The sequence below is a fragment of the Choloepus didactylus genome, chromosome 13 (assembly GCF_015220235.1).
Source record: "Choloepus didactylus isolate mChoDid1 chromosome 13, mChoDid1.pri, whole genome shotgun sequence".
In the NCBI taxonomy this organism is placed as follows: domain Eukaryota; kingdom Metazoa; phylum Chordata; class Mammalia; order Pilosa; family Megalonychidae; genus Choloepus; species Choloepus didactylus.
This window is the reverse complement of record NC_051319.1, coordinates 69,681,322-69,702,023: the sequence shown is the minus strand read 5'-3', so window position 1 is coordinate 69,702,023 and position 20,702 is coordinate 69,681,322. Positions and strand designations below refer to the sequence as shown.

At 35.0% G+C, this 20,702-nt stretch overlaps 1 protein-coding gene across 1 annotated transcript in view; it reads left to right on the top strand.

Moving 5' to 3' along the window:
• The window catches only part of FBN2 (fibrillin 2), a 266,492-nt gene that overhangs the window by 171,184 nt on the left and 74,606 nt on the right, over positions 1-20,702 (top strand). The window contains exons 16-21 of the mRNA XM_037800910.1: positions 3,110-3,262; positions 5,550-5,603; positions 7,730-7,855; positions 10,009-10,134; positions 14,734-14,853; positions 20,212-20,349. Of these exons, the coding sequence (XP_037656838.1) occupies positions 3,110-3,262; positions 5,550-5,603; positions 7,730-7,855; positions 10,009-10,134; positions 14,734-14,853; positions 20,212-20,349 (717 nt within the window). The remainder of the gene's footprint in view (positions 1-3,109; positions 3,263-5,549; positions 5,604-7,729; positions 7,856-10,008; positions 10,135-14,733; positions 14,854-20,211; positions 20,350-20,702) is intronic.

The window sequence follows — 20,702 nt, the reverse complement described above, 5'->3', positions numbered from 1 at the left end:
TGTAATATTCTGAATCTTTTGTTATCATTTCAACAATTTTTCCAATTCTTCACCAGGAGTAGATTCCATCTCAAGAAACCACTTTCTTTGCTCATCCATAAGAAGCTACTCCTACTCTGTTAAAAAGTTTTATCATGAGATTGCAGCAATTCAGTCACATCTTCAGGCTCTACTTCTGATACTAATTCTCTTATTTCCACTACATCTGCAGTTACTTCCTCAACTGAAGTGTTGAACCCCTCAAAGGCATCCATAAGAGTTTGAATCAACTTCTTCCCAACCGCTGTTGATGTTGATATTTTGACCCCCCCCCCCATGAATCATGGATGTTCTTAATGGCATGTGGAATGGTGAATCCTTTCCAGAAGGGGTTCAATTTGTTTTGCCCAGATCCATCTGAAGAATCACTATCTATGGCAACTATAGCCCTACGAAATGTATTTCTTCAATAAGAAGACTTTAAAGTCAAAATGATTCTTTGATCCATTAGCTGCAGAATGGACATGTTAACAGGCATGAAAACAACATTCATCTCGTTGTGCATCTCCATAAGACATCTTGGGCAACCAGGTGCATCATCAATGAACAGCAGTATTTTGAAAGGACTCTTTTTTTTTTTTTTTTTCTGAGCAGTAGGTCTCAACTCTAGCCTTATAATATTCAGTAAACTATGTTGTAAACAGTGTGCTGTCATCCAGGCTTTGTTTTTCCCTTTGTAGAGCACGGGCAGAGTAGATTTAGCGTAATTCTTAAGGGCCCTAGGATTTTTGGAATGGTAATGAGCATTGGCTTCAGCTTAAAGTCCCCAGCTGCATTAACCTCTAACAAGGAAGTTAGCCTGTCCTTTGAAGCTTGGAAGCCAGGTGTTGAATTCTCCTCTCTAGCTAAGAAAGTCCTGGATGGCGTCTTCTTCCAATAGAAGTCCGTGTCATCTACCTTGAAACTCTGTTGTTTGATGTAGCCACCTTCATCAGTTATCTTAGCTAGATCTTCTGGATAATGTGCTGCAGCTTCTACATCAGCACTTACTGCTTCACCTTGCACTTGTATGTTATGGAGATGATTACTTTTCTTAAACCTCATGAACCAACCTCTACTAGCTTCAACCTTTTCTTCTGCAACTTCCTCACCTTCCAGCCTTCAAAAATTGAAGGGAGCCAGGCCCTTGCTCTGGATTAGGCCTTGGCTTAAGGGAATGTTGTAGCTGGTTTGATCTTCTATCCAGACTATTAAAACTTTCTCTTTAAAAAAGGCTGTTTTACTCTCTTATCATTTGTGCATTCACTGGAGTAGCACTTTTAATTTCCTTCAAGAACTTTTCTTTTTCATTCGCAACTTGGCTAACTGATGCAAGAGGCCTAGCTTTCAGCCTTTCTCAGCTTTTGCCATGCCTTCCTTGCTAAGCGTAGTCATTTCTAGCTTTTGATTTAAAACAAGAGTTGTGTGACTCTTCTTTCCACTTGAACACCCAGAAGCCACTGAAAGGTTATTCATTGTCCTAATTTCAGTATTGTTGTTTCTCAGGGAATTGGGAGGCCGGAGGAGAAGGAGAGAAACAGAACTGCAAGTTGGTGGAGCAGTCAGCACACCCACATTTTTCTATTTAAGTTTGTCATCTTATATGGGTGTGGTCTGTGGTGCTCCAAAACAATTACAATAGTAACATCAAAGTTCACTGATCACAGATCATCGTAACGGATATGATAATAATGAAAAAGTTTGAAACATTGAAAGAATTACCAAAATGTGACACAGAGAAATGAAGTGAGCACATGCTGTTGAAAAATATAGCACTAATAGACTTGCTTGACACAGGGTTTCCACAAGCCTTCAATTTGTAAAAAATGCATTGTCTACAAAGTGCAATAAAGCAAAGTGCAATGAAACGTGTGCCTGTATTTAAACATCTTTGTGAACACTGTTTGATACTACTGTCAGCAAAAAGATTGATTTTCCTTTATCCCAATTCTGAAGCTTATTAACTGTGTGGCCTTGGGAAAAATATGTAATCACTCAGTGCTTCCTTTCTTCATTGGTTTTTTGAGGATTAAATAAATGAGTTAAAAGCTTAGAACTCGTAAAGCGATAAACGTAGACTTCCAGTTGACCAAGATGGCAGTGTAAGATGCTCCAGGGAGTAGTTCCCCCACAGATTCTTTGACCAACTAGCAAACACTGGCAGAACCATCTTCCTCAAACTTCAAAAACCAGTTAAAGGGTTGCAGTAACTGAGTGAGGGTCAAATCAAGAAAATGCAGCTTTAAAAATGGTAGGACACACTCATGGTGCCCTCGCTGGCCCCACCCATTCTTCTCCGCCTGTCATAGAGCTGACGTGTGCTCTCACGGTGGGCACCCGGCCTCGTTCCGAGGGTGCAGAGTAACCTCATGCACATACTGGGGTGCTTGTATGTCCATGCCAGGCTGTCTGGCAGGAGCCTGTAAGATTGAACCAGGACACTCATCTCTGGTTCCCCCTCCCAGAACTTTCCCTGCAGGCTGAGAAGCAGCTTGCTGACAGCTAGGAATAGAGGGGAAATTTGGATCATATTGAGTAAAATAAGTCAGACACAAAAGGCCAAGTATTCTGTGATCTCGATACAAAACAATTAGAATAAACAAATTCATAGAGTCAGAAACTAGAATATAGGTTACTAGGGGCTGGGGATGAGGTAGGAAAGGGGAAATACTGCTTAATTGGTAGAGTGTTCTGTTTGGGCTGACGGAAAAATTTTGGTAATAGATGGTATTGATGGTAGCACGATATTGTGAATGTGATTACCACAGAATTACATATTTGAATGTGGTTAAAACGGGAAGTATTAGGTTGTAAATATGTTATTAGAATAAATTTTTTTTAAAAAACCCATAGTACTGTACAATACAACTACATGGACTATAGTCAGTATAGAATTATAATAATCTTGTTTTATCGGTTGTAACAAAGGTACCACACTAATGCAAAGTGTTAAAATAGGGAAAACTGTGTGCATGAAGGGTTTTATGGGAACTCTGTATTCTTTGCATGATTTTAGTAGGCCACTCAAATGAGTTGTGAAATCTTTTTATCTCTAAAACCATCTCAAATCCTTGTTTCCTGCCTCATTTAGATACTCACATGCGCAGTACATGCTATGGTGGAATCAAGAAGGGAGTGTGTGTCCGTCCTTTCCCTGGAGCAGTGACCAAGTCTGAATGCTGCTGTGCCAACCCCGACTACGGTTTTGGAGAGCCCTGCCAGCCATGCCCTGCTAAAAACTCAGGTGGTCACCTTTGCCAGCTTCGCACCTCATAAAGACCCTAGAAATAGAACATCAGAAATTAAGCCAAAATTTGTGTCAGCTTCATTGTTCACTTTTAATTGAAGCAAAGATATACAGTTCTGTATAGATGTGTGAGGAACATGATAAGGAGATCTAATATGCATTTACATATGAATCCCAGGCAGAGAAAAATCTGTTTGCTCATAGAATTTTGAGAGTTACAAAAGATTTTTTACATGAATACATTAACCTCAAGTTCCTTGATCTGTGATGTCATGGTGAAGATAAATAGCATAATATCTAGCTGTCTGTTTCAAGATTATAAATACAGAAGGAATCTGATTTTTTTTTAAATCTTGGCACAGAATGATCTCAGATTGTACTCTATCACGTTTCAGACTCAGGTCAATAAGAGTGACTCTTGGGTATTCATATACTCACTAAACCAGGATTGAATATATGTGAATACAGTAGGAAATCAAAACTAAACACAGCTTTTTTTTCCCTTTAAGTTGGGAATTGTTGGGGTATAGGAGGCAAACATATAAATTACAATTTAGTGTGATTAGTGCCTTAAAAGAGATGTAAGAGCACAAAGGAGGGAGCAGTCGTTGCCTGGGAAAGACTTCACAGAGGGGGCATGTTTTGCTTGGTCTTGAAAAACATATAAGGACTACCCTGGAAGAAGGTGGGATACAAGTATGGCAAGCAAAGGAAATGACTGGTAATTAAGTTAAAAATTCTAAATGGGTTTTTTGAAACATGACAAAATGAAGAGAATTCATCTTTAAGAATTACTGAGTATGACATTTTTTAAAAAGAAGGCTAATGAAGGGAGTCTTGCCCTAAAATATATTAAATTGAATTATGCACATTATGAAAGAAGTACAGGACTAGATTTTTAGATCAGTGAACTAATAAAATGAATCTAAAAATAGACCTGAATATATGTGGGAATATAGGATATGATAAAGATAGTATTTTAAATCAGTGAGGAAATAATGAACTATGTAATGAATATTGTTGATAGCTGTTAGAAAAAATATGAAGCTAAGTCCCTATGTTAAACTTTAAAACAAATAATTTTCATATGGAATATGTAAATGTTTTTGTTATTCGGTAATGGTGAAGGACTTTCAAAGCAGATGTCAAAGAATAAACAAGTAAATTGGAAAAATACTTTCATATATCGTTCCTTAATTTATAAGGAATTTACATTAACCAATAAGGAAAGTTGAAATCTTCTATATAAAAAGTGCAAAATACACAAACAGGATTTCAAAAAGTACAAATGCAAATGGTAGATTACATATAAAAAGATGCCCAGTCTCCCTAAAATTTAAAAAACAAGCCAAAACAAGATGCCATTTTTGTTTATCAGATTGATATAGCATAGAGGATTGATTTTCCCAGTGATGGAGACAGTATACAAAAATGGATACTCTTTTTTACTTCTGGTAGAAGGATAATTGGTACATTTAGGGAGGAGTGGGTTATCAAAAGTCTTGTAAGGGGTAGAACCTTTGAGTAATTTTACTTCCTAGAGAGTATCCTAGTGATGTCAATGAACTTCATATTATTTATTATATTTTCTAAAAGTTGGGCAAACCTAATTTCCATCAGTAGGAGATTGGTTAAATAAATGTGGTTCATCCAGATAGCTGTGAAAAGATATTAAGAGGGCCTACATTGTCATAGAAAAGTGTCCATGATAGAATGCTCAGGATCCAAGCCTGCTCCCCCACTTATGAACTATAATGGCCCTGGGGAAGACACTTTACTTCTCTGTGTTCCAATTCCTTCAGCTATAGAATGGGGCAAATAATAGTATTCAGTTTGTGACATTGGAAGGATTAAAGAGATTATTAGATGTAAAATCCTAGACTGATGCCAGGCATGTATTAATTGCTACTTCGTAAGTGTTGGCTATTAATATTTTATTTATTAGAGAAAAAAGAAAGCTACAAAACAATTCTGTAATACTGTTTAGTTTGTTTTTTTTTCTATGTTTCCACATGTAGAAAATATTTGGAATATTTTTCAATATGTTAATAGTATTCACAATGATGACTACAAAGGTGATTTTCATTTACTTTTTTGTGCTCATCTGTGATTTTGAAATTCTTATAGTAACTGTGTGCTAGCAGATGGTTGTGGGTTTTTTTCATTTTAAAAATTAATGCACATAATTCTTCCTCATAGAAGTTCAGAAGTTATCTAAGTGATTTGTATATGGAACAGTTATAATTTGGCATTTTTAATTTCTCTGTTTATTTTCATTTTTCAGCTGAATTCCATGGTCTTTGTAGTAGTGGAGTAGGCATCACCGTGGATGGAAGAGGTAACTGTTTTCAGTTCTCAAGCTTATAATCACAGTAATTATATTACATAATTTTATAAGTTTTATATAATAAACATGCATATAATGATAATATTTGATATTATGAAAGTATCTTGGTATGTATATATATAGTGATAAACTATCTCCTAAAGTACTGGTTATATGCTGGATGATTCTAATTGGTATGTATATGCACATTTTCCATCTTGCATAAATATTTATCTGTTACTTGTACATTAGTAAAAATGTCACTAACACAAACACCCATGATTTCATGGCCATCATTGCCTAAGAAGAGGTGAGTTGGTATTTAAGTTTAAAAAAAGAGTGAGTCAGTTTCAAGAAAAAATATTAAACAGCAGTGTAGCTACGATTTAAAAAAAAAAAGTCTTTAAGAGATTTGATTTGGATGAAGTTCAGGAAAATCCACCCTAAGAATAACTGTTAACACTATATATGCCCACCATGTATATGTCTTCCATTTGTGCAGTTAAATTGCCCTACCTGCATTTGTCCCAACTGCATATCAAAGTGGTGGTTTCTGATTTACCACTTCTCCAATGTAATGTGGTCTTCTGAACAACAGAGAAAGCCCAAATGGCAGCTGTCCTAGAATGTGAATTTGTGGGGGTGTTACCCCTAAAAATAACGAGAGCTCTTGTCTGTAGGGGCTCTGTAGTCAGAGCATTAAAAAAAATTTTTTTTAGAACTGTATATGCTAAGAATACTAAAGTGATTCTATTCAGTCAAACAATTCAAATTCATTGAAGTTTTCTTATTTTTAAATTTATAATTATGGTTGATAAAATTTAATATGGAATCTTGAATATTTAAATACATGTGTTCATAATTTTAAAGTTCTTTTATACTTCAATATGCAAATAGGTTCATTTCTTTTTTAAACAAAACTGTAGGATTCTGTTAAGTCTTCACGTTACACATATATTCTACTGATTTCATGTTTGAGAGGTAGTTACACAAATTATAACTTAGTTGGTAGTGACATTGAATCGTAACAAATATTAGAAACCAAAACTAAAAAATATTAGTTTAATGTACAGATTTATAAACAGCTGCTCTCCTCTCAGCTCAGACTAGTCTCCATAGTTTTATTTTTAATTACCGATTTGTAAAGTTGTCCTAATCTGTCCCAGCTTTTAACTATTCAAAACTCTTTAATAGTTTTGAGTTTGTTAGCTCTTCTCCCTGTAGCCCTGAAGGGTCACTGTATTCTGTATGAATGCATGGCATGATACAACTAATTTAAGAGTCTTTTGTAAATAAAGTTTTCATTTACTATAAAACCAGAGTAAAAGCAAATAATCTTTTACAGGGATGTTTCTCCTAGAAATAAAATGAAAAGGCTGACATTTCCATAGTGCTTAAGAAGGTCTTCCAAATTCTTGAAAACGTCAAAATTTGAGACTGGTGACCAAGACTGGAGTTTCGCCTACTCTATTTTTTTTTTTTAATTCCCTGTCCATATAGCCTCTTGCCTGTTGGAAACTACTTGACCGTTCATAAAAGAACATCATTCCCACGTCCCACTGCCCACGGGTGACAGAAGTGGTCATATTCATGGCTTGTTGTAAAACTTCGTCATCTGAAGTATCCATGTTTGAACTGGCCCATCCATTAGTATCAATTCATCAACAATGAATCACATTTATTAAGTATCATGTTACTTAGTTTACTGTTCAAAAAGATAATAAAATAGAAATATCCCATGCCTTCAGGAATCATAAAATTATATAGGCCACCCTAATAAATCTCTGCCTTTTCATTAGAAAGTTACAATAGCTGTCGAGTTGAGTTTCCCTTTGGATTTTGGGCGAACAGCCTATATATTTTCTACATTAATTTTATCATAAATACAGTCATTCTAAGTGGTTTAATTCCTTAAATTTCTGCCAGTTCCCTATATTTTCCTTTTTTACTTACCAGTGAAGTGACCTGTGTCTCTGAGTTTTATTCTTACTCCTTGTTTTTCATTTCCTTTTCCTGGCAAATTGTGGGCTTGCAGAGTTAGATTTGCACTTCATATGTTGAGCCATCTTTATTAGACCTGAAGTTATCACAAACTATGAAATGTATGTGTGAGCATTAACTTCCAACATTTAATGCAGATATCAATGAGTGTGCTTTGGATCCTGACATATGTGCCAATGGAATTTGTGAAAACTTACGTGGTAGTTACCGTTGTAATTGCAACAGTGGTTATGAACCAGATGTTTCTGGAAGAAACTGTATTGGTAAGTTACTTGTTATATTCATTCAAGACAGTTCCATATGGTTTAATCCCATGGAATATAGGAAAAATCAAAATACTTAAACAATACTTAAAAATCTTTGTTCTTGTTTTCATCTTATTGACCACAAAAGTAAAAATATTGGAAACCAAATAAATTTTCATTATGCCATAATGAACTTCTCAGTTACACAATTTACTATTGAAATTATTCGTTTCCAAAATGAATGGAAACATATACTCAATTTCAATTATTGACCTGTTGTTTTTATGCATACATCTTAACCTTTTAAGTTTCCATGAAGAAACTGACTTCAAAAGTTAATGGTCAAAATGGATAATAGTAAGTCAAGAAAATAAAATGTTACAGGTTTCTTTCTTCATAAAGAAAACAGTCAGTTGGTACTACATATCTAAACACAATAACTGAAATGGGGTATTTCCTTTGTGTAATTCATAAAAGAATGTTGGAAAAAACACATGATTTATGTTTAACAAAAGGAATCATAAGAGGATGAAGGAGGAGGTTTGACAATGTTTCATTGTTTTCTATTAGTTCATATAATTTTTAAAGAAATGAAATTATTTAATTTGCAATGAATCTAGATTTTCTCACAGAGGGTTTGAGAGAAATGCTAAACCTTGATATTAATTGATATTGATGTTTTAGTTCTTTTTTATAGAACCAGTACTATTTGATCCATCATTATGCATATTTTTTCTAACTAATCACTGATGATCCTCACAGCCATATGTTATGATTAGAAAGAAATGCGTTTCTCTTGAAAATCTTTATAAAGTACTGGTTTTCATTATTTCCATTTGGTTTTGAGTAGAAGACATGAGATGGATATATAAAGCTCTACTAAATATTATGTATTTATAATATAATAGATTTTGATACCAGCTACACATTATTAAATATTTCTAAAAATGTGCAAAACAGGCCAGCTTTTAGTTATTGGAAGTTAAATCATTTGTAGTGTAGCTTCCAAGTACAGTTGAGAACATGGGTACTCTATTGAAAGTAGGAAGATTACATGAGCAGTTTACACTCTGAACATGGCTCATGAAACTATTTAATACTTTAAAGTGGGTACAGTCATAATTTTTATAAAAATGAAGCCAAATTCCAGTAATGGAGAAATGCTTCAGTAAATTGTGATGGAATCACTTTATATGTTATAAAATCATCAAGAAAATGATGGTGATGATTAAAATATAATGTTATAATTTTTAAAATCAGGATTCAAATTTGGAACAAAACACATTCAGAGGAAAAAAGATCTTATAAAACACAAGTAATATTATCAATGGTTGCTTGGAAGTCATGGAATTATAGAAAATGTTTTTCCAGTCTGTTTTCCAAGTGTTCATAATGTCATTATATCATTTGATAAGGGACGATTGATATTCACAATCACAAGGTAGAGCAAACTCTTCACCCAAAACTACAAATTTTATTTCTTTCTGTCATCAAGTACATTTGCAAAAGATGAGTGTGACCATGAAGATAAAATTCAATGTAAGCTTCTTAACATCCAGGTGTAAGTATTCTCTAGGCTGTTCTCGACTACTAAAGGAAAATAGAAAATACATCATAATTTTCCATTAATAGCTAAATGTTACTGAGGGTAAAAACATAATGGAAAAAGCTTAGTGAATACCCTGTAACTGCCATTTAAGGCAGACTTTAATCAGAAAAAAATTTTAATCAGAAAAAGTAAAAAGAAATACCATCTGCTTTCAGATTTTGTTGCTTTTATTATACATAAGCAAGTTATAGGCAAGTGAGTAAAATCTTTTGCTATATTTCATCAGTGCTTTAAAATAAACCTAATATAATATCACTACAGGACAATAATCAAATGGAGAAAAAAATAGTAATGTGCCCTTCCTGAGCTATTCTACTTCCCAGGGACTTCAGAACCTCTTGAAAGCAGCCACCAGCTTAAGAATGTCCCATTTAAATAAAGCCTAATATATATTTTTCCTGCAGTAGTAATAGGGATGTAATACAGATACAGAGAAAGTAACTGCTAAGAGTCAGAGAGAGGGATAAGGGAAAAAATAAACAATGAAAATCAAACGCTTTTAGGCTCTGTAATATATACATTTAAATGTGAATATCTCCCGTCTTCTGATGGTTTGTTTCAGACATTGATGAGTGCTTGGTAAACAGACTACTTTGTGATAATGGACTGTGCCGAAACACACCTGGAAGCTACAGTTGCACATGCCCTCCTGGGTATGTGTTCAGGACCGAGTCCGAGACTTGTGAAGGTGAGAGCTGTCTTCATTGCCTCAGCTGTGGATATTAAGCCCTCAGCTGTGCATTAATGTCATTTACACTGATGAAGCAATATAGTCAGAGGAGGGTCTGTTTGAATATTTTCTTTCTTTTGTAGTCTCTTTCAGCTAATCTGCCAGTTTTAGAAACAGTTTGTACCTAACCCGTTTTATAGGTGCCATCAGTTTTGTTCCACTCAGATAAAACATCATCAAACATTCGGAGCCTACATTCTGAAGTTAAAAAAGAAAGTGGATGGAGCCATATTGCTTTACTTGCTGAAATAAAATGTCAGGTTTTTGTTTGATCCCTTTGTTTTCTCCTTTATAAAATCGCCATGACACATTAGCCTAGGAACTGGGATTATAGTGATGTAACAGTAATGGCAAAATCAGCCCTTTAGCATTTTATTTAAATTGTCCATAAAAATATTTGGGGTCTGAATAAAAATGGTCAGTTTAATTAAATTCAAAATCTTAAGAAAATTCTCATTTCCTTTTGATAATTTAAAAATCATCGTTTGGGTTTATGGATTACAAACCAGTGTGTGAAACAAACAAACAAAAACCCTCTTTCTTCTCTTTTACCCAGATTTTTCTGCAGTGAAAGTTATTTGAACAAGTTAAATGCTCAGGGAAGTTCTCGTTACCAGTAAGATACCAACTATGAGAAGAATGCATTCAATTAAGTTTTTGTATCTTGATCAAATTACTGTGTATTTCAGAATAATTTGTTATGACTACTAGTCATTGTTCCTGTTTAAGTCTCATTAGAGGGGACTACAGAAGTGTCCCGTGGCATTCTGAAATCCAATAACTACTTCTGGATTGTAATTTTTTTAAAAGATTTCATCTTTATTGTGAAAAACCACTTCCTTATCTGTTAAATCATCTGTTTCTTTGTAAACCTATAGCCAAGAAAACTGCAGTAGTAATATTATGCAAAAAAGATGTCAGCATTCTCTCTGCATCTTGCTGTTTAACTTCAAAGCATCCTTGTGACCAAAAACATGTTAGGACTATTGAACGAGATGCCGGAACACAGATGACTCAGCTGAAGTCAATGAAATGCAAACTGCAATTCTGCTTGGATTGAATTGGAGGGACCACTGAAAAACAGTAATTAGCTTGAAGGAAAAGAAAATTAAACAGAAAGAAAAGGGAAAAAGCTCTACATAAAATCCAGTTTTTCTAAACTTTATTCTGGTATTTGCTTTCCCCACTGCCCACCTCCTTTGCAGAAACTCTTCAACCTTTGCAGAAACTCTTCAAAGAGGAGCGCGTTGCATTCCCAATTAAAGTACTTTGAGGAATCTTCTCCATGGATGAGCAGTGGGCACACTTTAGAATTTGTAATAACTTTCTGTAAGAAATGAGAGCCCTCTTTATAATCCACTTTAAACTTCTCAAATGTATTCCACTACAGTTTTCTAGCAACCACTTTCACCCCCACCCCCACACCTATTGTTCTTCAAAATTGCTCTGAGAATTGTAGTTTGTGGAAAGGGATTCCAGCCATATTTCTTCCGTAATTTGAGGGGAGAGAAAGGATTTCAAAAGTCGATTGTTTTTCCTTATTCCCTCTTCCTAAACTTCCGATTGGCCTTTATTCGTTTCATCTATTGTCTGTTGAAGGGTAAAGTTCTGTTAGCGTTGAGGAGACTTTGAAAGCAAGACCAGTTTAGGATCTCATCTTGATTTAACTGAGAAGCTGAGGATTGTTCAGACTGGTTTCCTCTCCACAGCGACAATGCCCTTTGGTACCATTGTGAGAGAGACACTAATAGGGGTCTAAATGAATGATGTCTTGGTCTCAGCTTGATGTGCATAATGAGTTGTCAATGATTGTTTATAGCATATGCCTCCTGGAGTTAGAACGTACTGAAAGCCAAAGTACTAAAACAGAAATAAAAGTCAGGAGCTCCCTTGCTTATATGAACAATAGAAAAGGAGTAGAAGTGAATCGTGTTTAATAGTTTAAGCACGATTACCTAAGTATCATGATTTTGTAATTATCCAGGACTGGGAAGGAAGACACATTAATACCAAATCAGGCAACAGTGAGCGCTAGAAAGTGTGATCTGCACCTGTTTTGTCAAAAGGGTAATTGTTCCTGATAAATCTGAGTGTTTTTTTTTTTTTTTAATACAGAAAAAAATATTTTCTAGCTGTCATTCATAGGAAAGACGTTCAGGTTATGTAAATAAAGAATTGATACAGAAATATTTCGGCACCAACTTTATGATACTGGTGGAAAAAAAAATGATTTATCCTGGGAAACCTAACCAAGTAACTTATTTCTACACTTTCTTCCCACTGTTAAGTTATTTGCACTTTACTAAGTGTTTTATAAAAGATAGACCCAAAGCCGCAAAACTTTTTTCCTGAAGTCTCCTCCTTATTTCCACCCCTGCATTCAAATGGTAAATTTGTCTGCCTAAAGCAGTTCTCTTCATCCTATTCTTCATAAACTAATTTCCGAAGACAAGACAGGGAATTATTAGCAGATTCATTGCAAACTCTTTTTCTGTATGTTTTTGCTATATTTCCTGAGTTTGTTATTCATGTTTTCAAAGGGCTGTTTTTAAATATCTAATAAATGGCAGTAATAATAAAGAGAATAAAATTCCTCTGATATTTCAGACTGAAGTTACAAAGAATTTATTTTACTTTTTTTGTTTGAGCCCTGAGAGTCTGTGAAAGTTAAAATTTTTACAGCAAGCAGTGTGGTTTAGATTGTGTTTCCAGTGACATAAGTAGTTAAATGTAAACCAGATGTGCTTTGAAGTTTATTTCTAGGAATGTACAGTGAACTGTTTCAGTTTCTGGTTCCATGACATTATAACATAAAAACATTGTATTTAAAGAAAAACTAAACAGTTGATATTTGTAGCTGTCATTCTGTGTTTATAGCTTTTGAATTCATAATTCCTTAATTTGAAATAGGGATTTTAAAAATATAGTTGCATGATATTAATTGACATCTTTCTTCTATCAGGCTTCTTGTAAATGAAATAGAAGAATTATAAATGGTCTGTCCTCAGATTGGTTATCTGCTTCATTTTTGCTTTTCTGGTTCCTTTTTCACATTGTATTGTTATTGTAGGAATTTCAATTCTCTGGAATAAATGTTTTCATTCCAAATCTGTGCTATATTTACAAAACCTGTTGTTAATCTTTTTTTCTTTGAAGAGGACTTCTCACTCAAACAACTTAGGAGAAAGATGCACTCATATTTCCTGAAACAATTTGTATTTCAGGAATTAAATTAGTACCTAGATACTTCTTTAGTAATTTTGGAGTACCAAAGAAAGAACATACCTGTTTCCCTCGTTGATTTTTAAATTTGCATTTCAAGTTCATTGACTTGAAAATCAACAGTGAGCCCTGCCTGCCCTTTCAGGGCCAGTTTAGTTAATGTTTGACTTGAGACACTGAAGAGTAATCATTAATCTTCTAATTATTTGTTTGTCTGCATGTTTTTCTTCAATATAGTAAGGTATTTTATAATAGATTCAAAGAATTGTTTAGGAAAAAAGTGTTCTGGGAAACTCAGAAACCCCAGTGTTCTACATAAAACGTTTTGAAGTATGTTGACCTGTTTCAGATAATTAACCAAGTAGAAAAAGAAATGTGTGCCACTTCTTTAAATTAAGTGGTTGAATTTATATTGGAAGTCAGTCTTTGATATTGTTTCTAGTATTTTGATGCTTATATTTATTTTTAATTAATTCATTTGTTAAATTATTTAACTTCACAAGCTTGCCATTTTTCTTTTTTTTGGCCGTTTTTCTTTAGTCACTCCTTGAGAACATACACATATTGTAATTCTGTTTCCTTCCGACTATCAATAGAAATTGTTTGGATTATGGTATATGATTCAGTTTAGGGCCCAGATCAGATTAATGATCATTGTGACCTATTTAAAGCAATTCCATGCTAAAATTTTTCTAATTTTTATTTTACCAAAATCAGTCCTGCTTTAAAAAACTCACCAGACTCAACAGGTAAAAGTGAGCAGACTAAAGAGAAAGGATAACAGATAGGGACTAAAGAAGAATGCAGTAGCCAGTATTAAGGTTTCAGTCCTTATTTCCTGACTGTATCCAGGACTTTGGAATTAAAGCCAGCATTGTGATATTTTGTTTCTAACAAGGCTTTCTTAATTCTTCCAAAGCCTCACAGAGTCATAAATGACAATCAACCTTTGTTTGTGTACAGCGTGTTGGGCCTGGGAATATTTTGTTTTCCACGGAATCAGAATTTGAATTTCCCATGGGACAATTGCATCTTATTACAGGGGGAAATTAATCCAATTTATGTAAAGTTATAATAATATATGGAAGATCACATGCTGTCCCCTTTCAGAAGCAGCTGATTCCTGTATTCCTACTGAGTCACCAGTTGAATAGATGTATTTCCACACTGTAAAATGCATGCCTCCGTTCCCCATTGACTTCATGTCTTGTAGATCCGTATTAAAATTACAAGAGCCAAGTCTACCAGACATTCTGGCATAGCTTGGCTTGCTGAAATAATATTTTCCAGAAAGACATGGGAGTTCTAACAGAATCTTTTCCTTCCGGATCGTAGATATAAATGAATGTGAGAGCAACCCATGTGTCAATGGGGCCTGCAGGAACAACCTTGGGTCCTTCCATTGTGAATGTTCACCTGGAAGCAAGCTCAGCTCAACAGGATTGATCTGTATTGGTAAGATTCAGACACTGTTTCAATTGCAGTAACCTGGGACCTCGGCCTCATGTGTATAAAAACAGAACATGATTTCAAGAAGCTAATAGTTAGGAGTTGCATTAGTTGTTTTCTCTTGTTCTCAAGATAGGAATAAAACATGCTAGCAAATATTTGGCAGCCTCTTAAATTTTTCTAGATTCTAGATAGTGTGGCTGGCATATAAGTAGATACAGTATGCTATAAGTTATAAGCATTTCCATACCACACACATGTGTATATTCGTTTGCCTAAGAATGCCTTAGGCGTAATACGAGCAAACCCCTGCTGCATACTTCTTATAAACAACCCTTCTGTGGTAAACAAAAATGGAATGGAATTTGGATTCAGTTAACAGGACAAGAATTTGAAGACCTTAAACTTAAAACATATAGAGGAAATTTATTATTTTTTCCTTTCACCCAGAAATCATAAATCAATAAGCTCCAAGGAAGATAAAATAACTGTTTCCTTGCTCTGGGAAATCTCCAGAGAGAAAGATTTCAGAACTTCCAAACTAACATCTTGTAATATGTCTCAAAACATTCAAGGTCAGTTCTCGATCATGACACAAGGACATATATGACAAGATAGTCCAGTTGATTCCTTTTCTGTGCTCAGTATGTGTCAGGGGAAAAACTGTCCCAGTAGTATTTTTCTGCCTCTAATGTCAGTGGTTACATTGCCTAGGTATACTCTGTAGTTCTTATCATTAGCTAGTACCACCTTTAAAGTGAACTAAATATATTCCAGATAGTCATAAAGATGTTTCAGTTTTACACAGTGCCAAATAAATTGGCAGTTTTTGTTTGTTTTCCAGCCAAAATGAATTTTCAATTTGATAGTTGCCGAAGACAATGGTTTTTTCATATTATGTCTGATGTTAAACATATTTAACTGGATGCTAACCTGTTTGTTACATGAAGAGAAATGACCAAATCTGAGTTATCAATGAAAACCTTGTTTTTCAAAGTGCCAGTGTTTTGAAAGTACAGCTGGTGAAATTTGAGTCCTGCTTAGCTCTCCATATTAGGAAAGAGACTGGAGCGTACTTTTTTTCTTGTAGAATCCCGGAGGAGGGGGGGAATGGGTTGGATTGGGTAAGGCAGAAATATTCTTGCTAAGCTACAGTTTCCAACTGAGATGGAGTCATTTTATTATGCAAAGGAAATGAACTCGGCATTAGTCAATTAACATCTCAGAAAACTAAATCTGTGTGCCACTTGGGCACTAAAGATACTGTCATTTTAACTTCATCATAGATAGTCTTCTATTATTTTGGCTTTTTGCCCTTATGAATGAAAAATGAACAGAGATCTTTTACTCCCAAATCATTATGTTAGACAACTAAATGTCACCATATTTTTCTCTGCCATAGTGTTGTGTGTTTTCATTCATTATGATCAAAATTGAATACCCTAGCCAAGAGCTCCTCAGAAAGAAATTTACTTAACATTTAGAATTTTAGATATTTTATCTGCTTTTTTCATTAAGTAATAGAATAGAATTATAGTTTTAAAAAAGAAATAAATAATAAAATACACATAGGAAAAATTATGAATCTGATCAGTCATTAGCCTGCAAATTGCTCTTTCATAAGGTCCAAGTTAATAACTTTAGAACTGAATAAAAATTCCCTGATGTGATTGCTGATTTTAAATTGTTAGATCACATGTGAATTTTTTTGGATACTAAGAATATTTAGGAATTTAGAATCCACTCTTCAAACTTTGGAACATAAATTAACCAACCTTAAGCTATTTTGCAAGCTGCTTTAAAAGACTATCGTGCTCTGGTTGAAAAATTACTAAATATATCATAAAAAAATAAGTTTGATTAATCTTCCCTGCCTTGTGCTACTCTGGTTAGTTGACAGTACGTAATCCTCACCTGGTTCCCTCATCTTTGACCTGGGTCTGTGCTGTCCTCAAAGTGCATAAATATGACAAGGACATCAGTGACCTCCCAGTTGGTAAATCCAGTGGTCTCTTCTTGTTCCTCATGTTAGCCTGTTAGCAGGGTTAGGCACTGTTCATCACTCTCCCCTGCTCAAGTTTTCATTTTGGCCGTCCCAGGCACAGCCATCTTCCTGTTCTCCTGTTACTTTTTCTGGCCCGTTTTCTCAATTTACTTTGCTGAGCCTTCCTTACTTCTGCCTGCCAACAAGGAGTATCCCGAGAGTCAGTCCTTAGACTTCTTTACTTCTATGCCCTCTTTTACTCCTGGGTGAGCTCTAACACTGACTCAAATTTATCTCTCCATCCTCAACCTCTTCCCTAATTCCAGATTTGTATTTCCAGCTATCTGCTCAGTGTTTCTGGTTGAATGTCCAGTAGGCATCTCAAACATCATGTATCTAAACCAAATTCCTGTCTTCCCTCTTTCACCCCAGCCTGCTAGAATCATTTCCATCTTGGCAAATGCCATCTCCATTCTGCCAGCCCCCAAATCCTTGGAGTCATCTTGGATGCCTTTCTCTCAAACTCCACCTTCAGTGTATCAGCAAATCCTGTTGATTCTACTTGAAGTTTATCCATTTTCAACCACTTCTCGCAACCAACAATAACCCCCAATCCAAGCTCCCATTATATCTTTTCTTGATTATTATTGTAGCCTTTGTCTTACCTTTTTTTTCCATACTTGCCATACTATGGTCTATTTTTCCACATAGTCACCAAGTAATCTTTTAAAAATGTAAGTCAGTACATGTCATTCCTTGTCCGAAAACTCATGTCTAAAAAACCTGGACTTCTCAACTCACTCAGGGCAGAAGCTGAAGTCCTTTCCAAGGCCTTTGTGATCTACTTGATATAGCTCCAGCTGTGTCTTCATCTGCCACCTCTCGGCCTCACACTCACTCTGCTTGAGCCATGCTGGCCCACTTCTTGCTTATATGTATCAAGCATATGACTCTCTCTCAGGTCCTTTGTACTTGATCTCTTTGCCTGGTAATGTTCTTCACTCAGGTTTCCATGTTTCATTCTTAAGGAATATACCCCTTCCCTAATCCCTACTCCACCCATCAATCCTATAGGTAGGTAGGTAGGTAGGTGATAGATAGATGGATAGATAGATAGATAGGTAGATAGATAGAAAGAACAGGTAGATAATGTGTGTATATAGATATGGATTGTGTGTGTATATGTCTTCAGGTGTATGTGTGTGATCCACATATGTATCAGTGGATTTTGTAATGTTTAGGTGTTAATATAGTACCACCCTACAGAAGCATGGCATTAGGGAGGAGTAAGAGCCCTGGAACCAGACAACATAGAATCTTAATTCTGACACTGTACTAGCTGGGTGACGTTGGGTGAATTAGTTGACCTTTATATGCCTCAGTTTTCTCATCTGCAAATTATAACATACCTCAGAGGGTAGTTTTTGACAAGTAAATAAATAAATATGTGGAAAGCCTTTAGAATCATGTCTGTCACTACCTCAATCATATTGGTAATTACTGTTAGCATTTATATCACTCAAAATGACTATAATCAGTATAACAAATCATTGGTTAGTCAGGGTCCTTAAAAACAATTTAAATACACAGAAGCCTTATATAGGTATCTCTTTCTGTTTGCTCCATCTATGAACTTACAGATTTTAGCTTATAAAAAGCCTTTAATTTGAGGCCTGATACAAATGCTGATGAACAAACCTTTTCATTTTCATACAATTTTTACTTAAACTGAATCTCAAAACAGAAAAAAGCAAAATGGACTAACTCTTCTCCATGCCCCTTCCCATAACTTTTAGTATCCAATTGAGGACAGAGTTGTTTTATTTTAACCTCTTTCCCAGAGGTAAATACTTGTTACTCGGGCTATAATTTTCCTCTTACCTGCTGCTGTATTCCATTGGGAATCAGAAATTATACCTTCTCCCATCATGGATGTGCCAGTTGCACTGTAATTCCCTTTCTGTACTATGGTTTGGTTTCCTTTTTATTGTTGAATTTAGCAGTTTTACTTTATGTACACTTATAATTAAATGAGTTTTAAAATAAATACCATAGCAATATGCTTTTTCTTCATTGTCATTTAGGTGTATGCACCAAAATATGCTATTAAGGTTTGTTAAATTGTGCTTCATAGTCCACCTGCCTCAGGATCAGCTGAGATTGTAAAATGCAGATTCCTGGGCCCTACACTAGAGATGCAGGTTACCTGCGTTATAACAAAAGCTTGAGTGATATTATATACCCTGAACTGTTCTACAGGGGAAAATGCATATATGATTAGTTATAACCAGCTAGTATTTGCCGTGTCACCTTTGACTAGATTCCTTGTCAGTGTTACAAAATCACTTAACAGTATTAACTCATTTTGTTCATTTGAAAAGCTTTTCACTATGCTACCAAGAGATTTTACTAGTGGCTAATTATTCCCCTTAATGCACATAGAGTAAAACTATTAGAGAACATAGTACTTTACTGGCTACTCTCTACTGTTCAAAAGGAGGAACTTAAATTTGTTGTGGAGACAGTCAAAATAGTTAGGAGTGGTTATATCTAGGTGATTGCATTAGAAGTGGTATTTTTTGGTTGTTGTTAAGCCACCTTTTTCCTGGTCCTTTGGCTAGAGGGCTACAGGTGATTTTTATATCTTCTTTTACTTCTATATTTTTCAAATAGTTTATTATAAGCATGTATTACTTTTTGAAGTAGAGATAAATCTATACCTATAATAAGCATGAGCAAATTTCTGAAAGACTATACATAAAAATATTAATGCTTTATGGTTTTATAGGTAATGCTTGTTTTCTTCTCCCTCTTTTTTTTTTTAGCTTTTTTTTTTCCCCCAAATGGCTCATCAAGTAATTATCTTCAGTTGGAGAAATACTGATTTCTCTATAACAGGGAAGAAATAGTGTGTTGTCTATTTGGTGGGTAATTAGGAGAGAAGGAGATTATTTGGAGGATTTTACTTGATAAAATCTTAAATATCAAGCATATATCAAAAAGGAGAGACCTTATGAATATTTTTCCACACAAGTAATAATTTTTATCAATGTACTGCACCATTTTTTAAACAAATTTTTAAGTACCAGTAGAAAATCTTGGACAACAGTGGCCTCACCTAGAATACTAGTAGATGTAATACTAGTAGTATTCATTGCCATATTCTGTTAGATGTCTGTAGTCTAATATTTAGTTTAAATGTATGTAATATGCCATTTTTTCATGTGTGTACTTGTAAATGTGTTCAGCAGATAAAGCTAGGAAAAATAGTCCTTTTCTTTTTTTTTTTTTAAATACTGCGGCAAAGGCCTTAGGTATACACAGCTGAATGAAATTTTCTCTAGTGATAAGAGCTGCCCAACTTCTCTATTCCTTTTCAGACAGCCTGAAAGGGACATGTTGGCTCAACATCCAGGACAACCGCTGCGAAGTGAATATTAATGGAGCCACTCTGAAATCCGAATGCTGTGCCACCCTCGGGGCGGCCTGGGGGAGCCCCTGTGAACGATGTGAACTAGGTAGGAGCCTGACGATGAGGGGCAGGGGCATGGTCTCGGCTCCTCAACTAAGGAACCTTTATCACCATGTGTTTTCATAGTGAGGGAGAACAGATCATTTACCCTCTGTGAAACATTGTTCTGGCAAAATTTTTTCACCTCTTGAACTACCATGTTTGGTTTGTCTTTTCACTGTAAGCAGAACTTCTGAAGATTTCGACAGTATTCTCCAGAATCCTTGTCTGGATGTGTTCCAATACAACATGATAACTCTCTTTCCTTTAAACCTTTTATGTTGATTGCATCTAACTCAGTTGTTAATGTGAGCCCAAAAAGAAATTATAGGAAAAAATATGGAAATCTCAAACACTGAT